Here is a 20806-nt window from a genome sequence, read left to right as displayed (position 1 = left end):
TATGCGTCGTCTTTCTGTAGCTGATGACAATGAGGGGGACAAAAAGAAAAAAGACAAGAAAAAAAAGAAAGGTGAGAAAGAAGAAAAAGAGAAAGAGAAGAAGAAGGGTCCCAGTAAAGCCACGGTTAAAGCTATGCAAGAAGCCTTGGCTAAAATGAAAGAGGAGGAGGAAAGGGCAAAAAGAGAGGAGGAAGAACGCATAAGACGACTGGAGGAACTAGAAGCAAAGCGCAAAGAAGAGGTACTGTGTATCTTACTCTGAGGATAGAATAAGAGAGAGTGTAATCTTAACCTGTACCCTTGCTGGTGTAGTTGGTGGGTTAGTCCTTTATATGTTTCTCATCAATAGAGTATATACTTGGCCAGCTTTTGTGTAACGCAAGCTTTAAAATTTCTGCATGTTTTTTAACCTTTTTCTAGGAACGATTAGAGCAAGAGAGGAAAGAAAGAAAGAAACAGAAGGAAAAAGAGCGGAAGGAGCGTTTGAAGAAGGAAGGAAAACTTTTAACAAAAGCTCAACGAGAAGCCAGAGCCAGAGCAGAGGCTACTCTTAAACTACTCCAAGCTCAGGGTAAATAGTAAACTACTAATAATAATTCAAAAAATACATACCCCTTACTGCTCTGTGGTTTTTTTTCTGTTTGGAGCTAGGAGGGCAAATACTGAATAATTCCATGTAAAGCTGTTCTGTTGCCGAGGAGGGCAGTGTGTATGCCCCCCCCCTCTTTTTTTTAAGTAGGCTTAAATGTCTGTATATTTTCTTCTTACACTTTAAATATCCCACTTTTTAATACATTCCACTTGCAGTTTAAAGATCTTAGGTATGGAACTTGGGAAGAATCACTTCTTTCCATTGCTTAGTCCAAAGGCCAGGAAAAGCAAGTGGGCTGTGCTGCAAGTCTTCTAAGACCAGTGATCTGGATCCTCTTGGACTAATTTATGTGCTTACTTAAGCAAGTGCATGGTTTTGCCTCAAGTTAGCTAGTCCATGGGGACAGTATATTACTCTCATATTACTCTTGCTTTTGCTTCAGGAAAAGGGTATATAGGAGCTTTCCTGATTTTCTGTCAAATATAACCTGTTTCTATTACAATGAGTAAATGTATCTGATGTATTGTAAGTCCATGTCCTAATTTGTTCCTGGGAACTTATTTGTGGCTAAGGAAAGAAATGAATTCCTGAGTGCAGAGTATCCTTCTTTTTGTATTTGTAGCGAACACTGTCTGACACTTTTCTGGTAGGTGGATGTGTAAAGGTAGGAATCTGTAGCTAGTGAAATGTTTGGAGCTTTTAAACACACAAAGGCCATTTCTATTCAGTTGTTGCTGTAGTTATTAGAATCCTTCTATTTGTGTGCTGCCACAACTGGGCTTTTGTCAAATCTACACTGTAAATCACACAGTACCTGAAGGAATTTTGATTGTTTCAGAAAGTGCAGCAGTAATTAAATTATTACTTTGTCTTTGCATCAAACTTCTGTTTTTAATTGAATCTCTTCCAACATTTCAGTGCTGTCTTTCTGTTGAGGTGAAGATGAAACTGGTGGATTGAACCTGGCATTATTTTAATACCTAAACTGACCTTTTCTTTAAAAGAAAAATCCAAATAAAAAAACCCCAACACTGCACAAAAGGGGGAATACTATCTACTGAACAACCTTAAGCTTTTAAGATGAGCTGTGCCTCTTAACTGCTCCAGGTTGTCTGGAACTAAGATGACTGGCAGACTGGTTTTAAGTGAGTTTTAGCATAGCAGACTTTAAATTGACATATGCTTGTTAAACTTGAGGTATGTGTATTCATGAAATCCTATTTAAGTATGTGATCGTTTCAAACCTGGAGTTGTAGAATCAGATTGATTTTTTTTTCTTTGTTTTTTTTTTTTCTCCATCAGTAATCTAACTTATTTTTGAGAGCATTCATAGTATCTGAAGAACTATACTTTGCTCAAGTTTTGCAGTTTTTGAAAATCAGACTCTTCAAAAATATAAAATATGGGTTGACCTACTTTCCACTCTTCCTTCCTCTACCTTGCAATTCTGGAAAACGTTTTCTCATTTAAACCAAAGTTAATGTTTAGTAATTAATCACCTGGATTTTCTTTCTAAGAATTTTTTTTTTGGCAGGTGTTGAAGTGCCATCCAAAGACTCTGTGCCAAAGAAGAGGCCAATATATGAAGACAAAAAGAAAAAGAAACAGCAGCAGCCAGAAAATAAAGAAGGTGTGGTTTGCATATAGGGATACTTAGTAGATTAGTCACAGTTCCGGAAGTGTTTGTGGAGTAAATCAGCTAATCCTAAACTAATTGCACTTCAGGGTGCCTGTGAGGTTCTTTTGACACCTCTGCCCCACCATGGATTGCAGAGGGTGGGGGCCACTGATGCATTAGGATCCTAAAGTTGTTTTGAAGACTGCTCACTTAATCCTCTTTTTACAATCTACTTGACTGTTATATTTTTATAACCTGGCTATTTTCTTTATAATTTCTAAATGTTGGAGATGTACAGAATATAAAGGCCTTTTACAAATGTGGGGTTGAATGCTTTGTGTATGTAGGTTAAATACAATGTAGTGTAAGTAATAATGACTTGTAATTAAGTCCAAGTTGATGTCCTAAGATGAAGGGGGATTGATCTTAGTTCTAGTGCTTTTAAGTTGGAGACAATTTGTTTGTTTTTGTTTTCTTGTATATAAAAACAGTTTTCAGTTTCCAGGGTGTGAGTAGTTAAGAGAGCTTGCATTTTTGAAAACTTCGAATTTATTGCACGACTTAGACATAGATTGAATGTGTCAGAATTTTTTACTTTTGTGCTTTGTGGCTTTCCTGTGGGTGTATTACTGTGGCTTTTTTTTAAACTAAGGAATAGTCTCAAGCAAAACAAACCCCCTTACATCAGATTTGGGCTTTTTGGTGTTTTTGTTGTGTTTTAGCTGGTTTTTTTACATTTAATGTGAGAGTTTTGTGGCTCCTTACCATGTAAGGAGTGTGTAACGAATTGAGAACAGTGCTTATCTGAATTGTATCAGTGACTTTTTTATTTATTTTTTGTATGGCACAGTAAAGTAATAATGGATAGTTCATTAGTATTACTTCATTTTCTCTTTTCTTTTAAAGAAAATGAGTTTTTTTTTTAATGTTCAAAAGCAATGGTAATCCTCTTAGCCAATAACTGACATAAGCCACATGCTCTAACTTAGTTCTAGCTCAGTGAATGGGAGTTCAGTTAGTTTGATATTTGTTTACTTCTAATAGCACAACTTGAAAATAGAGCTTAAATGTGAAGCTGTATGTCTAAGTTGGTTTGCACTTTGGAAGAATGTAGCAACTAATTTGCTTTCTTGCAATTTCAGAAAGTGTGGAGGTAACTTCCCCAGCTGAAGATGCTGTAGAACTGGAAACACCAGTAAAAGAAGAGACTCCTCTTCCAGCAGAGCCAGGTTAGTTGTAGTGCTAATAAAATTAAAACACATAATAAGACTGAGTGGCAGTAATGCATGGTAGGTATCATACCTTATTGGATGGGGGCTGAATGGCCATCCTTTCTTGAGTTAGTTGCTGTTTTTTCCTTTTCCTAAGAGACGAACTGATGGAATTTTATGGGGTAGAGGCACAAAGCTTTAAAAAGAGGCTTTAAAAGTCCCTTCTGCTGGGTGAACTCCAGTGCTCTATTGGCTTAGGCAGCTATCTCAAATAAGCACATTCAGTGTCTTCTAATTAGGCCCCTTGACTTTTCATTTGCTTTCTAAAAGGCTATTTTGTCAGTGGCTAGGTGTGGGTAGGGAGGAAATATGCTGCTTCTAGTATTGATACTGGAATATTCAGTGATTGTATTCTTGATTCCAAAGGTTTTGCTTTCATGAGTGCTGAATGCAGTGGATGTGGGCTAGCTTGTGAAACTGAGTATCAGTCTAGCAAGTGATTGTTGTCCTCATTTTTTGCCTACACACAGTACTTGTTTTGGCAAAATCACATTGAACTGGACTTCTTCCTCAGAAAGGACGTGTTTTCAATTTTTACCCTTATACTTAAGTCAGACAAATACTGACAAAATTTACATTTTTTTTGAAAACAAAGCTGAATGTATACTCTAAATTCTAGCTTGACTTGTCTCTTGAAGGAGCAACTCCTTTCCCATAAAAGAAAAGGACTCACTGGCAGAACATTAGTTCTGTGATAATATTCTAGCAGTCTGGAACCTACTCTTCATTTCAAAGAGCTGAAATTTCATTACTCTGTGCTGCAACATATGTATTGTTTAATGGCTATTTTGGAGGGGGTTAGAAGTTCGCATTTTTTTCTGCTTGTCTGTTGTTAAGAGCTGCAGTCTCTTCACATATCTGACTGAATTCTTGCTGGAATGAATATATTTAACACTTCTGGAATCCATGGTATAATTATGTTAAGGCACCTGGAGTCCTAAAATAGCCCTTTTTGTAGACAATTTGTTACTTTCACATTAATTAAAATGAACACTGTAACCCAACTTGTTTTCTTGTTTCTCTGTCACTTTGTTACACATGGCTAACTGTTAATTGGGCAGCTCCTTTCAAGGAGTGTGGTTGTAGTAGAGGTTTGTGTGGCATGTGTTATGCAGGCACTTGCATGATACACAGACAGGAACTGGATGAGTAGTTTAGCTATGTCTTCCAAATATATGTTTTGTTAGACAAAGATGCTAGCACTGTAAGATTTTTGTAGAGAGAACTGAAGATTATTTCTCAAGTCTGAAGCATTTTCTATTTAAGGAACATGGAGATAATTTGGTAGAATTATGGTAGCAACAAACGTGTAACTTGCAGTTGTCGATATGTCAAAGAAAGAGGCATCTAAAAATGTTGTATGTTGCTGGGCTCTTTTCCTTTAATGTTGGATTTCTTCGTTTCAGAAGAAAAGGAGGAAGAAGAAGAAACGGAAGATGCAGGTTTGGATGACTGGGAAGCTATGGTTAGTGATGAAGATGGAGAGAAAGGTGGGCATGTCAATACCAAATGGATGCTTTTTCTGATTAAGAGATTTCTTTGGGCTGAGTTCGTTTTTGTTTCTGTAGAAAACAATATTGTATTTAGATTCTTCCCCTACCTTGTTAGATAAATTGTATCTACTTCTTATGATGCTTGCCTGACAGGAGCCTCTTCTTTAAGGTAGACCTTTCAGGAACTGCACAAATACTGTTCAAGACGACCCTTTAGAAATACTCATGTGCAGTTATCACCTAAAATAAATGAGTTTAATTTTTCCTTTTGTTGGTTTTTATAGGAGTAAAAATCCTCTCCTCTTAGTATGTATTTAAACCACCTCTGGGAGTCTAGGGAAACCTTTTACCTGGTACTGTATTTCTCTAGTAACCACTCCAGAGCCATAACAGTTTTACTACACAAATCTGGCAACTTGTAGGAGAGGGCCTTTGAGACAAGTTCTGAAAGAAGTGGAGGACTATGACGACTATGAAGGCTAGTGTGCATACATTATAGCAAGTTCTAGATACCTCCTCTCATCTGCCGCTTTGAGAGGTGGGCCCAGAAGAAAGGGAAGAATTGCCAGAACATTCATATTCCTGCGTGTATGTGCCATAAGCCCATATTCTGTCTGCGGCCAACAGCAATGTTTATGGGGAAGTTAGAGCCATGCAAGAATGCGGGGAAAACTTGTCAGGCGTTTTCCTCCAGTGGAGGAGAAAGCCCTATTGCTGCCAAGTCTTCCTGAATAGGAGCTGATTACTCTTCTCAGTGCTTCCGTGATGCGTCTTCACTGCTTCTTAAGATCAAATTCATCAAGTATTTTTTGACTTGCTCAGCCTTATACTTCTGGCACCTGTGCTTTCAAGTGTAATGCCTTATATGTATATATATGTATAGCAGTATGGATTTTATTTCAGCACAAGTGTGCACTCCTGTGGTGCTGGAGTGTTCTACTTGGAGTACTAAGGGCTGCCCACCTTCTTGAAAGTCTGTTTTAAGTCTGTCACCGCTGTCCTGGGGAAAATGTCATATCCCCCTTCTTGCTGCTTGGATTTGAAGGATCTGCCAACGTGATCCAGAAAAAGAGCCTTCCTGGGAATTAGATTTGGTGTATTACTAAGCTGATGGACTTTGAGTGTGGCAAGGAAACATAACTAATCTTGAAGAGCAATGAGCCTCCTAGAAGCTCTGTAAGGAAGAGAATGCACAGCTTTAAAGTGTTCATTAGCTTGTCTCTTATGGTTTTGCAAGTATGATAAATGGGAAGCTTTCAAAGAAAGAAAATTACTTTTTGATAGTTCTTTCTGTTTGTTTGCGGAAGAATTCCTCTGAAAAATATTAATCTTCTCTGAACAGTCTAGGAAAACCTAAAGATGAGACTTTTAAAGATGTAGAAGAGACCATTTGTTCTGACTGTTACTTCTGCTTAAATGTGCATTCCTGATCAGTAATACACTGAATCCATTTTTTGTTGAATTTGCAGTATTTTGGCTTTCTGATAAAGGTGTTAGTGCACTCATTCCTTTATGAAGTGCACACAGCTTTAAAGAATGTCGGTTCATCTGAGTATTTGCAAATGATGTCAAGTGTAAGTGTGCTGATAATATAATTTTTTCCCCCCACCCAAACTCGCTCTTCTTGCACAGATTCTAAACACAAGTCAGCAGCTCTGAACACGAAATACCTTTTAAACGTTGCAAGTTGAAAAATGATCTTGATTAGCACTTCTTGAATGGAACCTACTCTCAGTCCTCACTTTCTATAGTAGTCTCTTTTTTCTGTTGCCCTCTCCCCCACAAGTGTGAATTTAATACAGAATTTTTACTTTAGATTTTTGGTTTTGTTTGACAGAGAGCAAACCTGTCCACATTGAAGTTAAAGAACAAAATGAAGTGGATGAGGAAGAGGAGGAGGAAGATGATGAGGAGGAAGAGGAAGAAGAGAGTGAAGAATCTGAAGATAGTGAAGGGAGTGAAGATGAGGATGAGAAGACTTCAGATGAGAGAGAGGCAGACTCCCAAGCTATTGGAAAACAATCTATGGAAAAAAAGACCAGCAAGGAAATTAGCTCTGATTCTGAGTATGACTCTGATGATGACCGCACTAAGTAAGAGCGTGCTTATGACAAAGCTAAACGGAGAATTGAGGTATTGAGATACAGCTTTATTTGAACAGCTGGACTCTTGTGTTGTATAAGAAACAACTTAATCTTCAGTTCACTGAAAGGCCTTTTAACCATATTTGTTAAAATGATGGCTGTGTCATGACTAATGCTTAGGCAGGTCCAGAAATTGCATTAATTAAGAAAGAAGACCTGGTTTTGCCTGAAGCTGAAGTTTTTGATTTTAGACAACTTGATCACAAAGAATATGCTCTACAGTGTCAGTCCCCTCCACCTCTTCCCCTCCTGGAGAAAGAGGTTTTTATCCTTTACAGGTAGATATTTCAGAGCTTTAAAAAGATGTATTTCTAAACTGTTCAACATTTTTGTGGAGCTAATGTCCTTGGTTTCCTTACCCAAGATGCAGCATCAACAAAACTATGTGTTAATGGATATAATAAATTAACCTACTATACTAAATTAACTTACTGTAACCAAAACCAAAAAACCATCCAAACAAAAACTTAACTGTTTTTTGGCAAATCAAAAATTTACAACTGAGGGATGACAGACTTTGAATTGCCTTGGAAATTTAAGTCCCACAGTTAACTCTGTTTTATGTATGTATGCAATTGAGTCAAGAGGTGAGCTGTGCTTATTGGTTTATACTTACCAATTTTTATGTGTCTCTTACATAGAAGCGACGAGCTGAAAACAGCAAAAACATGAACACTGAAAAGCTCAGGGCACCAGTTATCTGTGTCCTGGGGCATGTGGACACAGGCAAGACCAAAATTTTAGACAAGGTAAGGAGCAGAAAATGAAGGCACTGGCTGTGCATCTTGTTTATGCATGTGGTTTTTTGGTTGTATTTTCAACTACAAGAAAAGGAAGAAATAAAGTGTACTCAAAGAGATTACTTTAGTCTCTTGCATGCAAGTATTTCTGTTCTTTTTTTTGTTTTTAGCTCCGCCATACTCATGTACAGGACAGTGAAGCTGGTGGTATCACTCAGCAGATTGGTGCGACTAATGTTCCTCTTGAAGCTATTAATGAGCAAACTAAGATGGTGAAAAATGTAAGTTATAGCACTTCAAAGACTGTTTTTTAAAAATATGGAATGGAAACTAGTTAAGGCCTTCTAAGATTTCCCAACATGGGCAGATGTACTCCCCCCCCCCCATCTCTAATATTGGGGTTAATTGTTTTTAGATTCCTATCCCCTCTACCCCTAAAAGGGGAGGCTGTCTCATTTTTTGCTTTAGTTGATACATTTGGCTTGAGTTAATGTGGTGTCACTTTTTCAGGAAAAAAAAACCCAAATAGTGCTTACTCTGTTCTGGACAGTACGCATATATACCTAGATTGCTTATTTGTCGTTCTTTTGATTCTAAATCAAGACTTTTGAAACTTATTGAGTATATTTTCTCTTAAACTTAACTTTTTACTGCATGCACTGAAATTGGGCCAATTCCTGGGTGATGAATTTTATTGTGATACAGAAATAGTAACTGTTCTGTATCACTTTTTTTGGATACTATATCCTATTTTGCTTGCAGCAGCAGCTGACTGAAAAACCTTGGTAGTGATGGCTTTTTCCAAGATTTTACTCAATTTATTAACAATGTAAAGTCAGTGGAGAGGAAGAAACATTCAAGACAAAGATGATTAATCTTATTAGCCTGAACTATTTTTTTCCTCTCTAGGCTGCATTGTCTTACAAATTTTGGCTGAGCCTCTTGATACCTAGGGGAATGTCCTCCATCCTTTTTTATATTGAAATGAGCTTTGACTGATTTGGTTTATGGGGGGTTCTGGGCTTTCTTAAAATATGTATCTGGATTTTTGAAGTGAAGGCTGTCAGTAATGCTGCCAGTTCTTAGTTGTTGGTTTGCTTTTTTTTTCTCTTGTGCAATCTTTACAAGATGGCTAATATTTTGAAATGTTAGTTTGACAGAGAGAATATAAAAATTCCAGGCATGCTGATAATTGACACTCCAGGACATGAGTCTTTCAGGTAATGTTTTTTCACAATATAATACTTCCCAGAAGTGATGGCTAAAGCATCTGGATATATTTTTAACAAAATGCTAGGTCTTTGCCTAATTATGTGTGCTTCTTCTCACTTTAAAAACAACCAAACAAAAAAACTAAAATAGAAGAATAAGTAGATTTGCTTACTTTGCAGGTGCTTTTTATATTTGGTTAATTGCTAGCCTTTTATATCTGATTAATTTTCTGTCTTCATACCAAATGACCCATGAATATCTGAAAAAGTATGTAAATAACTTTTTTCTCAATAGTTAGTGTAAGAGGAAAGACGGAAGCAGGAAGCTAGCTGGAGAAGAAAAGGTGAGGATTTCAGGTGACCTAAGTACTCTGCTATGAAAAATAAAAGTTCTCTCCTAGCCTCCTGTTTGTAGTGTCCCAGTTAAGGTAACTGAGTTCCTAAGACTGGATGTTACCAATAGCACATGTCAGCTGATTGCTAGCAGAGATCACATGCTGTCTAGGAACACCAGTGGCATGCAGGCAAGCCACTAAATCAACTTTTAAGTTAAAAACATGGTATGCACAACTGTACTCACTGAGGTAGTGCTGGGGTGAAATCCCCAAACAGAAGGATTAAGACTTTGATGTGACATTCTTAAATGCAAACCTCTGCAAGCATTGAAATGCACTTAGGGCACTTGGTAATGTTCTGATCAGTTCCTTGGCATCATACCACTTACAGCTCTTCATCTCCTAGCCAGGTTTTGTTTGGGACCAAAAATGTCTGATAATCTTAGTGTTTATGTAGTATTGTATTGTATGATAAACAGTCTTGATCAGATTTTGCACTCCTGTACTGGCTATCCTGTACTCCTGGTCTTGCACACTGTAACTGTCTCAATTCTCACTCAGAAAAAATCAGAGCATATCTTAACTTGTAAAAATATAGAATAATAGGAAAACTCTTGGGAGAATAATAGTTTCCTATTTTTGCTTATACATACTCTAATAGAATTTACTCAGTGTGATTTGAGTATTTTTTTGATATAATTTACACTTTTAAGAGAAGAATAACTGCTTGGTCAGCTTTAGCTTTTTGTTGGTCAATATAAGTTTGACATGGTGTTTGGTGTTTTTATTAAATTTCTGCTGCTACATGACTGATTTCGTTTTTTTCCTTGTCTTTCAATGCCACAGCAATCTGAGAAATAGAGGAAGCTCACTTTGTGATATTGCTATACTTGTAGTTGACATCATGCATGGTTTGGAGCCCCAGACAATTGAATCAATAAATCTGTTGAAATCGAAGAAATGCCCCTTTATAGTAGCTCTCAACAAGGTAAGATAGCTTTTTACTCAAATAGTGTGGTTTTTTACTGTAATTTTTACTGTATTTGGCATCTGACAGTTTCCTGTTTTCTTCCATGAACTTAAATTGTTTGCATAAAGTCTGAAGCAGCGGTTCTCGGATCCTCTGTTGCATTTTTCATGTCCTTGATACCCCAATGGCAATACCCCAATTGCTCATGTCCAGTGACTTTGGATGCTATCTGACATGCTGCCAGAGAAATGTACTGAAGAGTATTCATGTGCAGTATATAAATTGTAGTATAGTTTACAAAATGAAAGGAGCATTAAGATAGAAGGATGTTGGAACTGAGGAGGCCATTAAATCATGGCGGCAAACAGCTGCTTTTTTAAAAAAACTGTTCAATTGAGAGGTGTTAAGGCCTACAGTGAGCCTGAGATTATTAAATAGCCAAAAGTTCTTGCTTTTCAGGTTATAGTTCCATCACTTGACTGGGTTATAATCCGTTTTCTAAAGATGTAGTTTTGATTTGTACAGCAAATGTAGTAGTTTCTTGGACTAAGCCCATCCTACTTTGCAAACTTACTTAGGGAAGCATTTCCGAAGTTCTGGTTTTGTCTTTTTGAACCCCCCTGTGATCCCTTCTCTGTAGCAACATGGGAAAGGGTCCAAGTTCACCAGTAAGTTTTAAAAGTTCTTAGTAAAACTAGTATAGTGTCTTTTCAGACAAAAAGTTTTTTTGCATACGTGAAGCTATACATGGGTCTTTCTTCTGACTGTTTTACCTTAAACTTGATGTAACTTGTTTCTCATATGAACCTAGGTGGTTATTATAGCTTGAATTTTTAAAACCTGTGGTAGTATTGCTACCATGAAATACTGTCAGACATTGGGTAAATACATAAACAGAGATAAATATAGCATCTAAAGCAAATAAAAAGATTTAATTTGATCACTGGAGCAAATAGATGGATAGTTATGTTGGCTGGTAAAGTATTTCTTACAGATGATGTGGCATAAGCATAAAAATGCCCTTAAGTAAGCTGCATGAGATGACATATTCCTGTATTCTCAAGATTGATAGGTTATATGACTGGAAAAAAAGTCCAGATACAGATGTAGCTGTCACCTTAAAGAAGCAGAAAAAGAATACGAAAGATGAATTTGAAGAACGTGCAAAAGCTATCATAGTGGAATTCGCGAAACAGGTAGGCTGGAATTTTCAAGGCTTTTTGGTTAACAAAAGTGATAGTAAAGATGGTGGGGCACGTGTGTGGTTTGTGTGTGTGGTTTTTTGTTTTGTTTTATCTTTCCACAAAATAATATCAGGAGTATCTGGAATATCAGGAAAATGGAATATCGAGAAAACTATTGCATCTCTTCTGACACATTGGTGTTTACCTCTCATAAACCCGACTTTGTTGTTAAATTAATCTCTTAACTGCTCCATCTTTAGAGTGCTAGTTTGGAGAAAAGTAGCAGCTAATTGCTGTGCGTGGTCAATGGAGTCATGAATAGCAGCTTAAGTTTTCTGTCCCTATTCTTTCTCTGTTTGGGAATTGCCTGAGGGAATCCCGTCTGTCTCTTGTTCCTTTGGATGCTGGCAGAGCATGAATCGCATCAATTCTGGGAACTTCTGTTGGCGACATACAAAGCTGTTTAGAAGCTAGATGTGGTAATTAGCTTTGTAGAGTTATCCCATACTGCTTCCAAGTGTGGGTTGAGGCTTTGTGTTCCATTGCATACTGTCAGTAACAACGTTATTTTTAAAATTGGGATTTAAAAAAATGCAACAGTAATGGGCTGGACTTGAATGTTACTGTTAATACTGATGTGTATATATATATTTTTCCTTATGTAACTATTAATCCTGATTCCAGGGTTTGAACGCTGCCTTGTTTTATGAGAATAAGGATCCCCGCACTTTTGTTTCTCTTGTACCTACCTCTGCTCACACAGGGGATGGCATGGGAAGTCTGATAGCTCTTCTCGTTGAGCTAACGCAAACTATGCTGACCAAGAGACTGGCTGAGTGTCAGGAGCTGAGAGCTCAAGTCATGGAGGTAATTCAGCAGCTTGTTCTTCGGCATTCATTGAGAAATTTCTCCCTTCCCTGTCCCCCCTGCTTCCTGCTAAGAAAAGGTGTGTTTGAAGTGCTTAAAGAGGGAGTAACTTTTTTTTTTTCCTCTTTCACTCAGGTTAAAGCACTGCCAGGCATGGGCACTACCATAGATGTTATTTTGATTAACGGACGCCTGAAAGAAGGAGACACCATTATTGTTCCTGGGGTAGAAGGTCCCATAGTAACTCAGATTAGAGGTCTTCTACTACCTCCTCCTATGAAGGAGCTACGAGTCAAGGTATGGAGACTGGTTAGTGTATGGACCTTTAGAAAAGTTTTAGAACCAGAAAAAAAAATACCGATTTTTATACAAAATGAAAATTTTAATTTATAAAATGAAAAAGACTAGCAGAGTGCCGTTATATTAGCAGTACCTAAGGGTGACTTCAAGGGGAAGACAGTGCACATGCAGTGTCTCTGTCAACGTACTTGTATATACCTACTGGTGTGTCTGTTCTAACAGTGGCAAAGAAAAGGATCAAGGAGTTGCCTTGCAGTGACAGCTAAGATGCGTATGCTTTAATAAGGGATTCAAGCATGCGGCTATGTGTGAGGCACACTCCAGTCTCCATTTAAGATGGGTACTAGTACAGTAACTTCTGAGTTAAAAAATACATTATTAGTAAAAGTGTTTTTTAATAACAACCGTATACACGCAGATTTAAGAAAAGTGAACCAGTGAGTTTCTAGGAGTAGTTAGTGAGTGGCGATGTCCAGGACCTCTGCAGAATCTGCAGCTTTTTGTAATTTTCAAGAGTTGTTGGAGGTTTTGCCGCCCTAGCTAATAATAGACTAGGGAGAGACACTGAATTTGGGATCCTGCCTGTATTGCTTCCCATGAAAGGAGGAGGAGAGCCACAGAAGCTAAAGGCTATAAATACATTAATACATTAGTATTAATGCATACAATTAAAAGATGATTATTTTCTCCGTTTCTCTGTTTAAAAAGGAAGGAATAAGTGTCTGCACAGATTTTGCTTAAGGCAAAGAAAACCATACAGATAACCTAGGTAAATGTAATAGGATAGGCCTTAAAGGTTCAGTTTAGAAGTAGGAAACTAGTGTCAGGGTCCTAATCTAAGGCCATAACAATTGTGGTGTGCTTCATTTCACTGGAGAACTGTGTCCCTGCGGGCCACTGTAGTCCTTGGTGTTTAATCCAGTTCCTTTCTGCAAACTTAGATACCCTTGTAAAGTCATACTAATAACTGCTGGGGCCTGGGCTGACATCTGCGTGTTCTTTCTGCCATGGACATTCTGTTGTGAGACTGTTGTAGCCTTGGAGGCGCTGACGGATGCAGCATTGATGTTGGGTGGAATCTGAGCAAGGGCTTCTTGGCCTGCTTTAAATAGGCAGACAGGAGCCACTCTTGCCATTTGTGGGTATGGCAGTCTATAATACAGCTGTGGGTAGGGCAGTTGTCTTGGAGAATCTAAGTCGGGCTTGCTGCTCTGCAGTGCAGCTTTGCAGTAATAACTTGATAATGGCTAGAGAGTGGCAAAAGGAAAGTTGACGTTTATGCTTAGGTTATGTTCTCCACTTTGTTGGAAGCAGTTGAATATACTCGCATACTGTGAGGAATGAACTGAAAGCATTTCTGCCTGTTTGCTTCCCTTAATTTAAAGCAGAAGGTAAACTGGTGTGTGAAACTTTCATGAGACTGAAGTGTTTTTGTGGGACTGAATAGTAACAGATCACAGGTTCCCCTACCAGATCTGCAGAGGTTCTGCACTGTAGTGGGAGATGGAGCATAGGGTAGCAGCTATTTGGGAAGGTTCCCAATTCCCAAAAGGGATTTGAGAATCTTCAGCTGGGGAAGTGGATCTAGGGGAGCTGGGTTTTTCTGAAGCAGGCAATGAGGATACATTTCAGTCTAGCCTGTCCTTGGGGACTTGTCGTCCTTGAAATAAGGCCCAAATTTTGGGGTGGAGGGCTAGAGAATAGAGGCTTGCAGGAACAAAGTGCTTGCTGAGGAAGAAAGCTGCCTTGAAGCTTCTAGAAAAGATGGGACATCTGCTAAACAAAAGAAATGAAGAAACAAACCAGAAAATCCCTCCAACATTGATTTAAAGGTCTTCAGCAGTAACTGCTTCTGTGATGCCTTAAAGCCATGCCTTGGGTGGGGAGAGACCTTTGAGGTTGGGGAGACGGGAGCTGCTGGGTGTCCCTGTCACACTCTCTGCTGTGCTCGCTGGTGGCAAGTTCCTTAGAGCCATGCCTGGGTGGGGAGGAGCACCTGGGAAATTGAGCGTGGAACTATGTAGATGAGAAGGCTGGGTGGGAGGCCTCTCCAAGTGGGAGAACAAGACAGCTCTTCCTGCGCAGAGCTTTGGGCTGTATCAGCTAAGCTTTAGTGCTTTAGTTGAGCTGTCGGCATCTTCCCCTTACTTCCTGATGGGGCTGAATTTGTGGGTTTTCTTTAGTGAGCAGCTGCCTATTGCTGCTTGCTCTCTTCTAGTATGTGTTCCTTTTTGGCTGCCTGTGGTTTTAGATGATTCCCCCTGCCCTGCTCCCCCCTTGGTGGGGGGTGGGGAAGAGGTATCTGAGGGGAGGGGAGCATGCAGAGTGAAATGTGCATGCCAGGAATGTGAAGTAGAGAAAATCACTGATGGAAGACGGGAGCTGCTGGGTGTCCCTGTCACGCTCTCTGCTGCGCTCGCTGGTGGCAAGTTCTGTAGCTGCCCAGTGCTACTTTGTGTGCTGTGTAGCATCTATGTGAATTCTTTGCTAGTGTGTGTTCTCCTTTTCAGAACCAGTATGAAAAGCACAAAGAGGTTGTTGCTGCTCAAGGTGTGAAGATTCTTGGGAAAGATTTGGAAAAAACATTGGCTGGTTTGCCATTGCTTGTAGCTTATAAAGAGGATGAAGTCCCAGTCCTCAAGGTGAGATGGCTAATGTTGGAATAAGACACTTAAACTGAGGGTAACTGAGTTTTCTGGTGATGAAGCTCATTCAAAAAGTTACTCAAATTTTTCTACTTTTTCTGGTTGCGTTTTAAAAACTGTTCCAATAACATGCTGCAGCCTCATGTCCATGTGAAGCATTAGTGTGGTGATGTTTTCAGTACCTTGACCCCTAGCTTTCCCCTGATATTTTGCTGGGCTGTCTCTGCTGGTAGAATAAGGTTTAAAAGCAAGTTATCATAGCATAGTTTGACCATATGTTAATTACTCATTTGGTATTTGTAGTAATTTATGCATATATATTTCAATTACATTATATTAGGCAAATACCTGCTAGTGGAGTTCTTCAAACTATCATAATTGCAAAGCTGATTTAAGACTTCTGTAGTGAATTTCTTTTGTGATTTACGCTTTAAAAATGGCAGAAGAAAGAATGTAGCTATCTTCAGACCAAAACTGAGATGAGATGCTCCAAAGTCAGGAAGTTAGTTTAAAAAGGAAAGTCGCATGTTGATAGTTTACTTTTAACCATAGTTTTACTGTAGCCTTCTGTCTACTTACCTTTGCCTCTAAAGGGTGGTTAACCTTTCAGGTCTCCAAATAGAAACCTTGTTTCTGGGCACATACATACGTGTGTATGTATGGAAACTGTACTGGTGGTAGATATGTGAGGGCTTAAAGGGCAACATCCATTCATCTGGCAGAGGAAAAGACTGAGTGGGTTTTAAAGGTGTCTTTTTTTTTTTAACTTCTCTGAAAGCAGCAAAATGGCCTTTCTGCCTTGTATCCTCTGTTCTGTGCCTTGGCCTAAAGAGCGCTCGGAATCCTTTCCAGCTCATGGTTTTAGGGGTGTCTGCTTTTATTGCCGATCCTCAGTTAGGCGACCCAAGGTACTGCTGGGGGCGGGGGTGTGTTTGCTCAGTCTTGCCAGCAGAAACTTGCAGTGCTGGGGAGAACAACGTGTAGCCTGCAGGGAAATGTTACTCACTCCCAAGACGGGTGTCTGCTTTGTGTTCTGTGATCACCTTTTTGCAAAATCCTCAAGCCTTAGTTCAGTACAGACTTTTTCAATGCCAGAAGCAAGCAGCAGTATATCACGTATGGCCTATACTGCAAGTCTGTAAGTTGGCACCTATCAGTATGGCTGTAACGTACTTTTCAGCAGCTCATGAACAGAAAGACTTGGTACCCTGGGGCATAATAACAATAGAACGAAAACTAGCTTTTTTCTTCTTTGTGTTTTTTTCTGAAGGATGAACTAATACATGAACTGAAGCAAACACTGAATGCAATCAAATTAGAAGAGAAAGGTGTTTATGTCCAGGCTTCTACTTTAGGCTCTTTAGAAGCATTACTTGAATTTCTTAAAACATCAGAAGTGCCAGTAAGTACTTCTATGCTGTACTTGATGTTGTTGTTTCTGTGTTTTAGTTGATAACTGTTTCCTTTTGACTTGGAAAGATTGGTGACTGATTTGTGTGTCTTTCCTCCTCAACAGTATTCAGGAATTAATATAGGTCCTGTCCATAAAAAAGATGTAATGAAGGCATCGGTTATGTTGGAGCATGATCCACAGTAAGTAACTTCCTGGCTTTACTGTGGTGAGAAGTGCATGGTGGCATTTCAGGAAGGCCTGAAATGGCCTTCTTAATTCTGGTTCTGTGGTCTTGTCTGGTAACGGTTTGACTTTATTTGTACTTACAGATATGCAGTCATTCTAGCATTTGATGTGAGGATTGAACGTGATGCACAGGAAATGGCTGATAGTTTAGGAGTTCGAATTTTTAGTGCTGAAATAATTTATCACTTATTTGATGCCTTCACAAAATACAGACAAGACTACAAAAAGCAGAAACAAGAGGAATTCAAGTAAGTAAGAGTAATCCTGTTCTGGATGCTTCCCAAATAACGGTGTCTCTTAATTGTTTTGTTATAAATGAAATTGCATGTAACTTATTGTTTCCATATTATTTAGCATGTAGGGAAGGAGGGAAAGGAAGAAGAGGATAGGACAGTAACTCCAGTCTAATTGTTTACATCTGGGATTAGGCTTAATAGGGTGAGAGTTGTGAAGCAGTTGTAAGATTTAGCTAAAACTTACCATGTAATATGGAGTGTTCTTATTAACATTTGCTTTGTATACTTGGCTTCTGTTCCTAGTTTGTGACAGATGGGTCAGTCTTGCAGAGTTAAGAAAACTAAACTAAAGGGATCTGGATTCTATTGTTTCATATTTATGAAATTGCAGTGTACAGGGCTTAATTCTGACTGCAGCAACATGAATATGCAATCATTTAAGAATTTACAGGGACCCAAAACTAATTTTTCAGTCTGTGTCATTGGGTGATCCTCATTAAAGTAAGGGCAGACAGAATAAATGGAAATGTATTTAATTTCGTATTGATCCCAATTTGACTGTGTATACCTCAGCTTTTAAACATATTTGTTCACTTTACAAACAATCTTAAAATTTTTAGACTCCCTGTGATGGGTTGAGGTAATAATATTTATATTCCTATGCTCTTCTGAGACTATAATTATACTGTAATACTATTATTCCTTTGGTCTTGGTCTTAGTTGACTGCCCAAGCCAGTCAAAATAAAATCCGTGCCAGCCATGCTTGATTATTGTTCTCTATAGTTCTTGAAGATCAAGTATTGACTAGAATTAGCAAGATTAGAAAAGAGTGTTTTCCTGCTTGATTTCTCCCCGAGTGACACTAGGATAAATGTCCAAGAAGCGTGGGAGAAGGCAGAACTGTTAATGTTGTGTACACCAGTATCTGTTTCCAAAATACCTTTTCTTTGTCACCTTCCAGGCATATAGCAGTGTTTCCTTGCAAGATGAAAATACTCCCTCAGTTCATTTTCAACTCCCGTGACCCAATAGTGATGGGTGTAGTTGTGGAGGCTGGCCAGGTGAAGCAGGGGACTCCCATGTGTGTACCTAGCAAAAATGTAAGTGACCACCTCTTCCTCGCAGAGGCTTGATCTAGCTGGTAGTTCTTGGGACGACGCACCAGGGAACACTTGCATGCCTCACCCCAGTGTAGAGAGTTTTGGCAGGAGACGAGATTCAGACTCTTGGATCGAGTCTCTTTCCCAGTGATCAGCCGCCTTGCCATTCTCTGCTAGAACGGACTCGGGTCCCGTAGCGGAGTACAGCCTCCCAACTGCTACAGGGCACTGCCAGGAATCATGGCTAGAGGGTGTCTGCCAAATGCCCTCCTTCCCCCGCTGCAATTTCTGTAGCGTGATAGACAGTGACAAGCCAAACTGTTGTTCCTGGTGGCTAATAAGGGGGTGGGGGGAGTCAGTTTGGACACTTTAAGGGGTAACAAGTTGATGTCCCAGATGAACTATGGGTGGTCTGGTATTGCTGCCTTGCTTTTTCAGTGCGGTGTGCTTACAGTGCAGGACGAGTTGCTTTGCCAGTTCCGAGGTGGCCACTCCACCAGCACAGTCCTTCACAGGAGCAACTCTGTCCATAGAAGCAGGGGTGTAGAGAAGAGTGTGTGCACAGAGGTTTTGTGGATGTGTTACAGCTTCTTCATTGTATTACAGTTTGTTGAAATTGGAATAGTTACAAGTATTGAAATAAACCATAAGCCTGTGGAGGTGGCAAAAAAAGGCCAAGAAGTATGTGTTAAAATAGAACCTATTCCTGGGGAATCACCTAAAATGTATGGACGACACTTTGAAGCGACAGATATCCTCGTCAGCAAGGTAAAAGCCATCTGCGTTTTCGGAGAGGTCTTATGGTGTAGTGGTAGCTTACTTGAAGCGGACATGTTGCATGAAGCCTGAAAAACAGACCCTTGCAATGGTTTGTGCGTGGCGTTGTTCAGCCGAGTTTCCCTGTAGCCTTGTTTTGAGGTTTGGAGTGGTGCCTCTCAGGAGGACCGAGGGAATGATGTACTGCAGCTAAAAATACCTTGCAGCTTACTGCTCCTGAGGGGGTAAAATGTTAAATTAGCTGTCTGCTATTTGCATACTGTTGCGTGTTGCCAGTGCTCAGAGCAGCTTAGCAGTCCCCTATGGCATTACAGCATGATTGTGTTTCCCTAGTTTTGAAATTGTGCAACAAATAGCAGTGCTAGTGCTTGAGTTGCTCCGATTCTGGAACGCTGGCCTTAGGTGAGGATGTGATCCCTTGCTTGGTTTTCTGCTGTCAGGAGCAAAGCCATGGCTCTCCACACTCCTACCTCCTTTAGTTACTGTGTCGCAAGGCACGCCAGGGGCATGCATCCACAAACGGGGAGGGGCAAGTAGCCATGGGGGCTTTTCAGGTGGAGAGGTGGGGCCGGTGACAGGAACTGGGAGGTGGTGTTGGTGCTGTGGGCCCTGGGAAAGCAGGAGGTCCTCTCTGGTCATGGGTGGTTCTGTTGCAAGAAGAGAAGGTGTTCTCACAAGGTGTGAGATGGTTGGTGCTTCTGCAGCTGGTAAGGGATGTGGGGAGTGAGGAAGGGAAACGAATGGGGACGGGTCACACAGTGGATCAGCAGCAAAACTGGGATTAGAACGAGCTTCCCTGCTGTGCAGACTGACACCCTTTCTTCAGACTATTGGCCTCTGAGGTGCGGAGGGCTGCCTTTGTTTGATGTGCACGTGTAGGTTTCTGATAGGTTTGTCTTGTGTGTTGCAGATCAGTCGTCAGTCCATCGATGCTCTGAAGGACTGGTTCAGGGATGAAATGCAGAAGTCTGACTGGCAGCTTATAGTAGAGCTGAAGAAAGTGTTTGAAATCATCTAGATATAAACTTTTTACAGCAATGGGGAGGCAGGAATAAATGTGCTATTCCTGTTCTAAAAGTTACCAACAAAGTCATATATTGAAGACAGTGTTGGATATACATTTGGGAGGAAAATATGTGGATAAAATGTTTTCCATGAGAAACCAAGAAATTTACACTGGTTTGACAGTGGTCAATTTACATGTTCCCATGGTTCCAATGTGCCTGTTCACCTCTCCTACTGCCCTTCCTAATACTGGCTGCTGTTTTAAAGTTTGCCCTTCCTTCCACCCTTCTTCCCTCCCTCTCTCCAAAATAAAATAAAATAAATTGAATTTTTATTACAGAACTAAAGCTCTTTCACTTTTATACTGATGAGATCAGTACTGCAGTATTTGATTAACCAAGCTTCTGCAGACTTTGTGATTCTTGGGACATTTTTGATGTAAGAAGTACTTCTTTATTTATGCATACCTCTTCCCTTGACTCTCTTTTCCAACATTCTTCTGCTTTGTGCCTATAGAAATTTTTTTAAATAGAAAATTAGGCAATTGGATATTTCTGTATTTGCTTTGTGTGAAACAATGATGTAAAGCATAGCTGGCTGCCTTTTATTGCTTGTACAGTTCATGAAAGCCAACCTGTAATCATTATAATGCAGAGCCGCAAATAAAGGAGATGGACC

At 39.6% G+C, this 20806-nt stretch overlaps 1 protein-coding gene across 1 annotated transcript in view; it reads left to right on the top strand.

Annotated features, from left to right (window-relative positions):
- The window catches only part of EIF5B (eukaryotic translation initiation factor 5B), a 29837-nt gene extending 9031 nt beyond the window's left edge, over positions 1–20806 (top strand). The window contains 20 exon segments of the mRNA XM_010293228.1: positions 21–241; positions 421–571; positions 2127–2224; positions 3325–3439; positions 4888–4971; positions 6812–7107; positions 7760–7867; positions 8029–8139; positions 9011–9078; positions 10251–10392; positions 11439–11570; positions 12243–12425; positions 12561–12722; positions 15236–15367; positions 16641–16772; positions 16887–16963; positions 17093–17257; positions 18208–18346; positions 18953–19114; positions 20034–20806. Coding sequence (XP_010291530.1) covers positions 21–241; positions 421–571; positions 2127–2224; positions 3325–3439; positions 4888–4971; positions 6812–7107; positions 7760–7867; positions 8029–8139; positions 9011–9078; positions 10251–10392; positions 11439–11570; positions 12243–12425; positions 12561–12722; positions 15236–15367; positions 16641–16772; positions 16887–16963; positions 17093–17257; positions 18208–18346; positions 18953–19114; positions 20034–20141 — 2786 coding nt within the window. The 3' untranslated portion in view covers positions 20142–20806.

Source organism: Phaethon lepturus, unplaced genomic scaffold (assembly GCF_000687285.1).
Source record: "Phaethon lepturus isolate BGI_N335 unplaced genomic scaffold, ASM68728v1 scaffold28200, whole genome shotgun sequence".
In the NCBI taxonomy this organism is placed as follows: Eukaryota; Metazoa; Chordata; class Aves; order Phaethontiformes; family Phaethontidae; genus Phaethon; species Phaethon lepturus.
The sequence above is the reverse complement of the archived record's forward strand: the minus strand, read 5'-3'. Positions and strand labels throughout refer to the sequence as shown.